General features: G+C 36.4%; 3 protein-coding genes across 3 annotated transcripts; 2 read left to right on the top strand and 1 right to left on the bottom strand.

Moving 5' to 3' along the window:
• Positions 859-5865, top strand: LOC104792228 (homeobox-leucine zipper protein ATHB-14-like). Its single transcript, XM_010518324.2, has 17 exons — positions 859-1467; positions 1988-2147; positions 2259-2374; positions 2460-2550; positions 2642-2737; positions 2831-3028; positions 3107-3262; positions 3348-3422; positions 3510-3616; positions 3701-3890; positions 3982-4170; positions 4258-4338; positions 4424-4564; positions 4648-4961; positions 5050-5170; positions 5260-5409; positions 5493-5865. The coding sequence occupies exons 1-17, from the start codon at positions 1250-1252 to the stop codon at positions 5637-5639; spliced, it is 2550 nt and encodes an 849-aa protein (XP_010516626.1). The 5' UTR covers positions 859-1249; the 3' UTR covers positions 5640-5865.
• On the top strand, positions 7150-8682 carry LOC104792226 (non-classical arabinogalactan protein 31-like). The gene is made up of 2 exons (XM_010518323.2): positions 7150-7445; positions 8155-8682. The coding sequence occupies exons 1-2, from the start codon at positions 7229-7231 to the stop codon at positions 8463-8465; spliced, it is 528 nt and encodes a 175-aa protein (XP_010516625.1). The 5' UTR covers positions 7150-7228; the 3' UTR covers positions 8466-8682.
• Positions 8740-10372, bottom strand: LOC104792225 (accelerated cell death 11). The gene is made up of 4 exons (XM_010518322.1): positions 10006-10372; positions 9614-9786; positions 9249-9397; positions 8740-9020 (listed from the first exon to the last, which is right to left on the bottom strand). The coding sequence occupies exons 1-4, from the start codon at positions 10195-10197 to the stop codon at positions 8914-8916; spliced, it is 621 nt and encodes a 206-aa protein (XP_010516624.1). The 5' UTR covers positions 10198-10372; the 3' UTR covers positions 8740-8913.

The following is a 10893-nucleotide window of genomic DNA, read 5'->3' as shown; positions in this document are numbered from 1 at the left end:
GTAGAGAAGAAAGAGGAGAGATAAACAAACTTATGTTATGTCCTTCTCACAGAGAGCTAAAGACAACAGCATTTTTTTTTTTTTTTCTCCTTTTCCCCAAGTTAGCAAAATAGCCATTTCGTCAAATATCCGTTTCTTCTGACAACAATTTCATATACTTCTGTATAAAATATAATAATATCAAAAAAGTAAAAAAGTAAAAAACAAAGATTGGCCTGTCTCTCTGCATCCTTATTAAGTTAGTTATTTTTAAACTACTTATTTTTTATCATTACTGTTGTGGGTAGAGTAAAAATAAAACAGATGGGTTTTGCAGAGACTGTTTTGCGTGTGTTGGCTTTTCTCCTTTATTGTCTTTCCCCCTTTTTTTATCCTGCACCTTCTTTTAATTACTCCTATCCTAATTATTATTTTCTTTAATTGCATACCAGTACTAAACAAGAATATATTTTACTGTATTAAATAATAAAATTTAGTATGTACTCTTGTATTTTACTGTAGTAATTAGTAGTTGATTTTGTAAATAACAACATCTTTTATTCAAAAACTCCATTGCATCATTATGTAACTAAATTGTTCTGTAAAAAGTCTTTTAATTTTAAAAAAAAATTCTTGCAGTAGAGAACCCTAAAAGTAAAAGCTTTTATAAAATTCAACCCACCTGGCTTATTTTTTACTTTTTGCTTCGTTAGTAGTATATTTTATCTTCCTTTATCTTGTGTCTTCTATCGCGCGCCACACAAAAAAACAAAAGGTAATTTATTTTTACAGATTTTTTTTTTTTTTAATATTTTGGGTTGGACCATGTCTTAAAAGGATCTCGAGATTGGCGTCTAGAGATGATAAAGACCCTTACTTTGCTTCCTTTTAACTTGCTCCTCCTCCTCTTATCTTCTTCTCTTCTTCTCCTTCCTCTCTCAGCCATTGTCTCTCTATGGCGTTTTCTGTCTTGCGCTGCGCTTATAACAAAGAACAAATAAACCGAAAGGAATAAAAATTTAAACTTTCTTTTTTTATTTTCTTTTTTCTTTCCCCCAAACTGCTATTTTTTTTTTTTTCTTTCTCACCACCATTATCTCATGAACGTGAGTGGAGGCTCTCTCTACTCAGAGAGCCTACCCTTGAAAAGAACCCAGCAACTACAACAACATTAAAAACCTAGTATTTCTCGAATTTTTCACCCCATTTTGAAAGTTTCTTCCTTTTTTTTTCCTTTCTTCTTCAAGTTCTTTACTTTAGATTTTGAGCTATGATGATGGTCCACACGATGAACAGAGAGTCGCCGGATAAAGGGTTAGATTCCGGCAAGTATGTGAGGTACACGCCGGAACAAGTGGAAGCTCTTGAGAGAGTTTACACTGAGTGCCCTAAGCCCAGCTCTCTGAGAAGACAGCAACTCATACGAGAATGTCCCATCCTCTCCAACATCGAGCCTAAACAGATCAAAGTTTGGTTTCAGAACCGCAGGTGAAATAAATTCATCTTCTTCTTCTTCTTATTTCTTTAATATTACCAAAACGATTATTATTATTTTTTCTCACTGCTTAGTTAGTTAGTAATCTTTGGGTAGTTCTTTTTTTTCTGGATTTTAGTAGTGATCATTATGTTTCAGATTTTATTGCAGATCCATGTCTTACAAATCTCTCAATTTTTGTTTACGGTTTGACACATATACAGTTGAAAAAAAAAAATCTAGATTCAAGAAAGGGACAGCTAATCAAATTGTCTTTGAATGCGTTCTCCTCTTTACATTTATTTCTGTCAAAAGCTTAAATATGTTACAGAACAGAGAATATGATAATGATAAATGGTAAAAAATTTACATTATCTTTTCCTTCTTTATATCATTGGATGTGTTTATAAAGCCAAATGGTGTCTGTCTCTCTGTTCATCCACTAACATATTTATTCACATCATACATACACATTTGGCTTTTTTTTGTTTTTTGTTGTTGTTGGTTTATTGAAAGCTTCTCTTTGATTTTAAGATGTCGAGAGAAGCAGAGGAAAGAAGCTGCTCGTCTTCAAACAGTGAACAGAAAACTCAATGCTATGAACAAACTCTTGATGGAAGAGAATGATCGTTTGCAGAAGCAAGTTTCCCACTTGGTCTATGAGAATGGCCACATGAAACATCAACTTCACACTGTAAAGTCTTCATTTTTTATTTCTCTATTCTATTAGTATCTGTGTGATATATTATTATTATTCTATTTTGAATCATTTTGTTTACAAGTTGTTACCTTTTTTGGAATGCAGGCTTCTGGGACGACCACAGACAACAGCTGTGAGTCTGTGGTCGTGAGTGGTCAGCAACATCAACAGCAAAACCCAAATCCTCAGCATCTCCAACGAGATGCTAACAACCCAGCTGGGTGAGCTTTTTTTCTCTGCTTGTTATGTCCCTCATCTTGTTGAATTCATGTGACAACTTATATGTTTTTTTTTGTTGTTGTTTAGTCTCCTTTCTATAGCAGAGGAGGCCCTAGCAGAGTTCCTTTCCAAGGCTACAGGAACTGCTGTTGACTGGGTGCAGATGATTGGGATGAAGGTACAAAAAAACTCCTCAAGTTGTATAATCTCATGTCTTAAAGATGGATTTTTTTAATGGTTATTGACTGAACCTTCTTTTGCTGGTGTAGCCTGGTCCGGATTCTATTGGCATCGTCGCTATTTCCCGCAACTGCAGTGGAATTGCAGCACGTGCCTGCGGCCTCGTGAGTTTAGAACCCATGAAGGTATATGTGTGATTTTGTTTCATTCTTCTATGGCTTGTGTTTGTGATCAGGAGAAATATATAATCTTGATTTTTTTTTTTAAATAACATATAGGTCGCTGAAATCCTCAAAGATCGTCCATCTTGGCTCCGTGATTGTCGATGTGTGGATACTCTGAGTGTGATACCTGCTGGAAACGGTGGGACTATCGAGCTTATTTACACGCAGATGTATGCTCCGACAACATTGGCAGCTGCTCGTGACTTTTGGACGCTTAGATATAGTACTTGTTTAGAAGATGGAAGCTATGTGGTGAGTTCTTGGTCTTGGATCTGTTTTGTGGTTTCTATTTTAATACTACTTCATGTTGTCTTCACTCACTGTCTTCAGGTATGTGAGAGGTCTCTTACTTCTGCAACTGGTGGCCCCACTGGACCACCTTCTTCAAGCTTTGTGAGAGCTGAAATGCGACCAAGCGGGTTTCTTATCCGTCCTTGTGAGGGTGGTGGCTCCATTCTCCACATTGTTGATCATGTTGATTTGGATGTAAGTGACAACTCAAATTGGTTCTTAACATATCAGCTCTCTCTTTATAATATGTTCATGACTCTGTTTTTCTGGTATTTGTTAGGCCTGGAGTGTCCCTGAAGTCATGAGGCCTCTCTATGAATCTTCCAAGATTCTTGCTCAGAAAATGACTGTCGCTGTAAGTTCAACTAACCTTGTTTCTTAGTGTATAATGACACGGACAACATGGGATACTGCTGTTTCTTATGTTTGGATTCTAATTCAGGCTCTGAGACATGTGAGACAAATTGCACAGGAGACAAGTGGAGAAGTTCAGTATGGTGGAGGGCGTCAACCTGCAGTTTTAAGAACCTTCAGTCAAAGACTCTGTCGGTAAGTATCTTCTTTGACATGAATAGCCTTATTGCCAAGTGTTCATTTTGCATTATTCTAATTGTTTAAATGGATGGACTCCAGCGGTTTCAATGATGCTGTTAATGGTTTTGTGGACGATGGATGGACGCCAATGGGTAGTGATGGCGCAGAGGATATTACTGTTATGATAAACTTGTCCCCTGGGAAGTTCGGTGGTGCTCAGTATGGTAGTTCCTTCCTTCCGAGCTTTGGTAGTGGCGTGCTTTGTGCCAAGGCATCTATGTTGCTTCAGGTACATATCGTAAGGATTTGATAGTGGAAAAATCTTATCTTCTGTGCCAGTCTTTCTCCAACTAACACTTGCATCTCTTTCTTTCATCAAGAATGTTCCTCCTGCTGTGCTGATTCGGTTCCTTAGAGAACACCGCTCTGAATGGGCTGATTATGGTGTGGATGCTTATGCTGCTGCATCGCTTAGAGCAAGTCCGTTTGCTGTTCCTTGCGCTAGAGCTGGTGGGTTCCCAAGTAATCAAGTCATTCTTCCCCTGGCCCAGACAGTTGAACATGAAGAGGTACTAAAGAATAGAACAGCTTCACTTTCTCTTCTCTCTAGATACGTTTTTACAATCCTCAAACATTTCTTGAATTACTTGTTTCAGTCTCTTGAGGTGGTTAGACTTGAAGGTCACGCTTACTCACCTGAAGACATGGGTTTAGCTCGGGATATGTATTTGCTACAGGTTTTACTTCATTGTTTCACATCCAAAGTTTCTCAGTTCGTTGGTTCTCTTGTTCATATGTTTTGACCCTTTGATTCTTTTGCAGCTTTGTAGTGGTGTTGATGAAAATGTGGTAGGAGGTTGTGCACAGCTTGTCTTTGCCCCAATAGACGAATCATTTGCTGATGATGCACCTTTGCTTCCTTCTGGTTTCCGTGTCATACCTCTTGAACATAAATCAACTCCGGTAATATATCTAAAAGCCATTTAAAGATCAATATATATATTATTCTTGATGCAGTATTCTAATAGATTTTCACTTTCTTATAGAACGGTGCATCTGCAAACCGTACACTGGATTTAGCCTCGGCTTTAGAAGGATCCACACGTCAAGCAGGTGAAGCCGACCCAAATGGCTGTAACTTTAGGTCGGTGATAACCATAGCATTCCAGTATACATTTGATAACCATTCAAGAGACAATGTTGCTTCAATGGCACGTCAGTATGTGAGGAGCATAGTAGGATCGATCCAGAGGGTTTCTTTAGCCATTGCTCCTCGTCCTGGTTCCAGTATCAGTCCAATCTCTGTTCCCACTTCCCCTGAAGCTCTCACTCTGGTCCGTTGGATCTCACGGAGTTACAGGTACTTATTAGCGATCTAGGAAGTTTTTGTTTACATAATCTGTGTATCATTTATCTGACACTCTCTTCTTTTCTTTTTGGTTTTGTAGCCTTCACACTGGTGCAGATCTCTTTGTCTTTGGCTCTGATTCTCGAACCAGTGGTGACACGTTGCTCCATCAGCTCTGGAATCACACTGATGCAATCTTGTGCTGCTCCCTCAAAACAAACGTAAGTGACTAGGGCTCAGATTCAGATTTCTCATTAGTGACTGAGACATGTTTCGCATTTTTTGAGACAAGTGACACTCTCTTCTGCAGGCTTCACCGGTTTTCACATTTGCAAACCAAACTGGTTTAGACATGCTGGAAACTACTCTTGTAGCCCTTCAAGACATAATGCTAGACAAGACTCTCAATGAATCTGGTCGTAAAGCTCTTTGCTCTGAGTTCCCCAAGATCATGCAACAGGTTTTTGTCTTTTCCTTGGGAAACCTTTTGCCATGTTCGTGGAAAATCGATGTTTAACTCTGAATCTTGATTTTGTTTGACAGGGCTATGCTCATCTTCCGGCGGGAGTATGTGCATCAAGCATGGGAAGGATGGTGTCTTACGAGCAGGCAACGGTGTGGAAAGTTCTAGAAGACGATGAATCAAACCACTGCTTAGCTTTCATGTTCGGGAATTGGTCGTTCGTTTGAAGAATTAATAAGAAGACCGGATCACTCCATTTTCACCTTGGGAGGAAGGTTATTTATGTAAGATATTAAACTTAGGTTGCCACCATGCTCCAAAAGTATTTTGAAATTCAAGGACTAATATGTAATATGACTAATGTATGATCCTTTATGGGTTGTTCTTTCGTTCCTATGTTATGGCAGAAGATATTATTATGTTAATGTTATGAAGTCTTATTTTGTTGTGCTAGTTTGCTTTCGAAATGTTCTTACCTTTGCATGAACATTTTCGTTGCAGCAGATATATAACCTATTGAATTCTCATAGTATGTTGCAAAAATAAAAATTATGAAGAAAAAGATCGGCTGAGTTATATATATGTATATCAATTGAGAAATTATATTAAGTTTATATATATATAGTTGGACAAGAAATTATATTAAGTTTTGTATCATATCAGGGGAAACATTTGGATATTGAGTAATATATAAATTGAGAAATTATCTTAAGTTTATGCAGTTTCCTTTCAATGAAAATTTGAAATGTAAAAAAAGGTAAATGAGTGAGATAGGTTGTAATTTTTGGAGTAATATGTATATCAATAATTATAATAAAAGAAAAATATATGAATTATTGATAAGTTATTATGGTAGATTTGTGTATTATTGTTTTGCATAATGGAAGGTGGTCCAATTTGAAAATAGGTTCTAGTTGTGGAAGCCGTTAATAGGACTGCAAACAAATTTAAAGATTAGATTTGCATGAATCTTCACAATAAATGAATCTATCACGACTTAAAACGTATATTTGAAATCTTATCTATCATAAGAAAAGTAAATGATGATTATGCCTCCCACTCTTTTAACTTATAGGCAGAGAAACCTATTAACGTTTTTTCTCAGTAGTTGTCTACTTCAATGAAAATGTTTTTAATGCTTTTGTACTCTACTGAGAAAGCGACCAAAATTGTTGGAAAATAGACAGTTTGGAACACGGTGAAGTGACTATTTTGGTAAAACGGTCGCGAATCGCGATAACATTTCCATTATTGAAGGAAATAAGTTTATGGTCAAGAAATGCATATTGCTTTTAATTATTTATATCGTTAAAACCATAAGTTTATAAATCATACTTTTGTTTCTCATATATTTTAGAGATGCATAGTAGGTGCATGCATCACGGAGCAATATACAAATTTCTTCCCCATCTCACTAAAATTTTCGAAGGCATGAGGCATCACCAAGTTTCTGATGGTAATATTACATGTGGCGCCGACATCGTCAACGACGTCAAGCTTTGTAGTCTCTTCTCTCCATCACCTTTAGAAAAAAATTAAGGCCACGCGAATAAATGTCTTTTTGCACATACCATTGTATTAATATATATGAATAATATGTTACCTTTTTTTTTGTTAAAGACTGTATAATATATAAAAAACTGTTAAGAAAAAAGAGCATAAGTCTGATTTCTTCGTATTAATGTGAGAAACGGCTATCACTTTATCAGTATCACCAATAATAAGAATTAGACCTTGGCCTTTTCATTAGTGCTTTAAATATGGCCTGTGATGAGAATTCTCATTTCTCTCTCTTCCATTTTAACAAATAACAAAAATGGGTTTAGTAATAAAAGCTCTCAAATATCTTCTACTCCTCTCTTTCTCCTTGACCTTCATCCACACTAATGAAGTCTCATCTACTTCTCCTGTGAGTCCATCCTCGTCGCCGGCTAAGATGAACCGGAGACTTGTTGCAGTTGAAGGCATGGTTTATTGCAAATCTTGCAAGTATTCCGGCGTCGATACTCTCTTGGATGCATCTCCTGTCCAAGGTCCTTATATTTTCCGATTTCTTTCAATTATCTTGACCGATCTTGTCTTTATTTTTTTTAATTGTTTTTTTGGTTACTGTTTGTTGCATGTTTACTTTTCCATGAAATTTAATCTTCATATGTCATGTAGCGAGTTAATTTTCTTCTTCTAAAATAAATTTACGTAGCTAAAATAAATTGAGATATCTGCATGCATTACGGTCTCGCAGAAGATATATTCTCTCTATCTACTTGATGGCTGCAAAAATTGAGATGAATTACTGTTTATTCCCCCCCCCAAAAAATAGTCTAAACTTAGGTCAAAATCTCGTTTAGCTGATGATGCATGTTAGATTGATTTCTGAATGAAAGAACGTTGGTAGATTAATTAGGTTGGGGTATTTGTATTTTCAAAGTGTTGGCATGCATGTTCTATATTCAGTAAAAATGTATTTTGAGATTTACGCAAATGAATTCATGTTAAAAAAAACAAAAACAAAAAAACTCTTCTGCATTTCACATTCCTCGAGTCTCTCACGCCACCTGGCGTTCATGCAAAAAATTATCTTTTGTAATTTTTGTCTCCATTTTGTTACTATTATTTTCTAGTTATAATTTTTCTATGCTGTTTTTATTTAACGAGATAGTACTAAATTTCCATATGATATTATTGAATAGCTTTTATATATGTATTATTGTTTTGAAATCAATGAAACTGTTTCAATTATAGGAGCGACCGTAAAGCTTGCATGCAACAACACAAAGAGAGGTGTGACAATGGAGACAAAAACAGACAAAAACGGATACTTCTTCATGTTAGCTCCCAAAAAACTCACCACCTACGCTTTCCACACGTGCCGGGCTTGGCCGACGAATCCCGGACCCACGACTGAAACGATGACATGCACCGTCCCGTCACAGCTCAACAATGGAACCACCGGTGCTATGCTTAAACCTTCTAAAACAATCAACATCGGTGAACACGACTATGTTCTCTTCTCTGTCGGCCCCTTAGCGTTTGAGCCGGCCTGCACTCGTTGATGACTCGAAAATTTCGTTTTTTATGTATTTCGTTGTGTTTGATTTGTAATGATGGGTCACTAGTGATCTAAGCGTGCTGCCTTGTTTGTTTTTGATACGTTCCTCAACTATGTGTGTGTGGACATTTTGATGTTTTTTAGTGTGTATGATAAATTTCATGAGTTTGTTACTAGTAAAACTTTGCGTGGGGTTGTAATGATTTAGTTCTGTTACAATATTGCTTACATAGTTAGATATTGATCTGCACGTTGACAATAATACATGATCACATTGGAACTTGGAAGTGTCTTATTAATACGAGAGATAAATTGTTAGATTAAGGACATAATCAATTTATTCATAGTGTATTTCGTCGCTGTTGTTATGACATTACATGGATTGATGAGAACATACATGTTATTTTTTTGTCTAAAGAGGGATAATAATTATAAGTCTTTAAGCAGGCTCTTCACCAATCAATACCGAGTTGCTTGGAGAGGAATAGATTATCAAGATATGTGATTAATGGTGCCGATGAATTGACATAGCTCTGCATATGTATTTTAGCCGCCGCCTCTGTAAAGATTCACAAATAAATGAAAAAAAAAATCGTCAGCGAATCACAGCCTTCAGAACATAACGAAGAAGAAACTCGATTTATGAAATCTCAAACATAGATGGTATGGGAAAGTTCAAAATGTAGCTAAACCTGACTACTTGAACTACTAGTTAATCTGACACATATATGTACTTATATAAGTACAAAGAGTGGGAACGAGAGTATAAACGAGTTGATGAACTCACCATCCTCTTTGAGCATATTAAGTAGGTGAGCCCTAGTGGGAAGAGCGTACATCCCTAGAGAAACAGCTTTCCGTATAGCCCATCCATGGTGAGGAGCAAACACTTGAGCATAAGACTTAGATGCTGGATCCTTCAAGGAGTTATCCCCTCTGCAAATGATATCAACATACATGTATAAAATCTTCTGATCTTGAATCAAAAAAAAAATACAACAAGACTCCATTTTTCTTTTACTTCAATGTCCTTATTCAAATCACACCAGCCTATACAAGCTGGCTCAGGTGATCAAGTTTAATACACATATCAAGATAATGCAAACTTATTCAGAAAACTGAAAAAAGAGAGAGTCGAGAAGAGAGACTTACTCGGAAGCGATGATCTGTTCAAAGAGAACCCTGACCATGTCAAGACCACGCTTAACCCTCAAAAGGTTTCTAGTATGACTACCAGCTTTCCTGACACAGTTTGCCTCAATATCTTTGTCCATCATTACCACTAACGTTGATATCGAACTCGACGCCCTCACAAGATCATCCACCTATAAATCACCGAACCCCAAAATTAACAAACACCCATCAAATTTTTAGCAAATGCAGAAGATAAAATTCCAAATACTTCAAAAAATGAAAATTCGCTAATCAATTCCAAAATCTCTCAGTACATGCTGAAGGGGAACATAACTACAAACCTATCTACACAAATCATTACGATTCTCTACTACTAACTAAGTCTCCAACTTAATCGGAGAAGCCAATACCTTGGCAACATAGTCCATCTCCGCAAACTTGAAAGCTATCCCAAGGCAACCGAAGAGAGGCGAGACAAGAGAGCAGGCGTGAGAGAACTGCGCCACGGGAACTTCCGGACTCTGCGAATTCACGGCGACCGCTAGTTCCTTGAAAGCTGTCGAGATTTTTCTCAGCGGCCTATCTGCGTTTGAATCCGCCATTGAAGATCTCTTCTCCTCCTTCTCTATCTCTCTCTTCTTCTGATCGTGATTACGATTTTTTTTTTTGCTGGTGTGATCTTCTTTGTCGATTGAGATTTTGTGATTTGCCGCGGAATCTACTTTTTTGGCTGCAAAGAAGGATGAGAGAGAGATTCGCTGATCAGTTTTGTTGTAGACGTTTGGCGTTCGGATCATAGATATCCTTCTTCTGGATAATATTATCCCTCACATCGTCTGTATAAAATGAATAAACGCTGCGTTTAAGTATATGTGGGCAAATAAACCCAATGTTTTTTTTGGTCAAACAATAAACCAAATGTTTATGTATGCAAAACTATTAAATTAATATTGTATAGAAATTTGAATACATTTCATAGTATAAAAAAAATTCTTAAAATATTTTCTATTATGAGATGGACAAATTATAAAATAAAAATAGTACTAATTCATGTTATAAAAACTGTAAAAAGATAAGGATATAGTTGGGTTGTGTATAATGATGAATTATGAATAACTGACTGTTTAAGAATCAAGAGATATGAAGCTTTCATTGGGGAAGATTTGTAGGGATACATGGCTACTGTAGATTACTTTTAACTAAAAGATCATCATCATCATCAACAAATGTCTGGTTTTCCAAACTTTTATTTATGTTCCACTCTGTCTTTTTTTTTTTTTTTTTTTCCAATTTCTTTT

This window comes from Camelina sativa, chromosome 6 (assembly GCF_000633955.1).
Source record: "Camelina sativa cultivar DH55 chromosome 6, Cs, whole genome shotgun sequence".
In the NCBI taxonomy this organism is placed as follows: Eukaryota; Viridiplantae; Streptophyta; class Magnoliopsida; order Brassicales; family Brassicaceae; genus Camelina; species Camelina sativa.
This window is presented reverse-complemented; position numbering and strand designations above follow the sequence as displayed.

Bases quoted from the DNA above. Each gene is read 5' to 3' on its own strand.
- LOC104792225 (XM_010518322.1), bottom strand. From the start codon at position 10,197: ATGGCGGATTCAAACGCAGATAGGCCGCTGAGAAAAATCTCGACAGCT. The intron at 9,787-10,005 runs GTATTGGCTTCT...GGTGATTTATAG, and splicing joins AGATGGACTATGTTGCCAAG to GTGGATGATCTTGTGAGGGC. The intron at 9,398-9,613 runs GTAAGTCTCTCT...TATCATTTGCAG, and splicing joins GAACAGATCATCGCTTCCGA to AGGGGATAACTCCTTGAAGG.
- LOC104792228 (XM_010518324.2), top strand. From the start codon at position 1,250: ATGATGATGGTCCACACGATGAACAGAGAGTCGCCGGATAAAGGGTTA. The intron at 2,551-2,641 runs GTACAAAAAAAC...TTGCTGGTGTAG, and splicing joins TGCAGATGATTGGGATGAAG to CCTGGTCCGGATTCTATTGG. The intron at 3,617-3,700 runs GTAAGTATCTTC...GATGGACTCCAG, and splicing joins TTCAGTCAAAGACTCTGTCG to CGGTTTCAATGATGCTGTTA.
- LOC104792226 (XM_010518323.2), top strand. From the start codon at position 7,229: ATGGGTTTAGTAATAAAAGCTCTCAAATATCTTCTACTCCTCTCTTTC. The intron at 7,446-8,154 runs GTCCTTATATTT...TTTCAATTATAG, and splicing joins GGATGCATCTCCTGTCCAAG to GAGCGACCGTAAAGCTTGCA.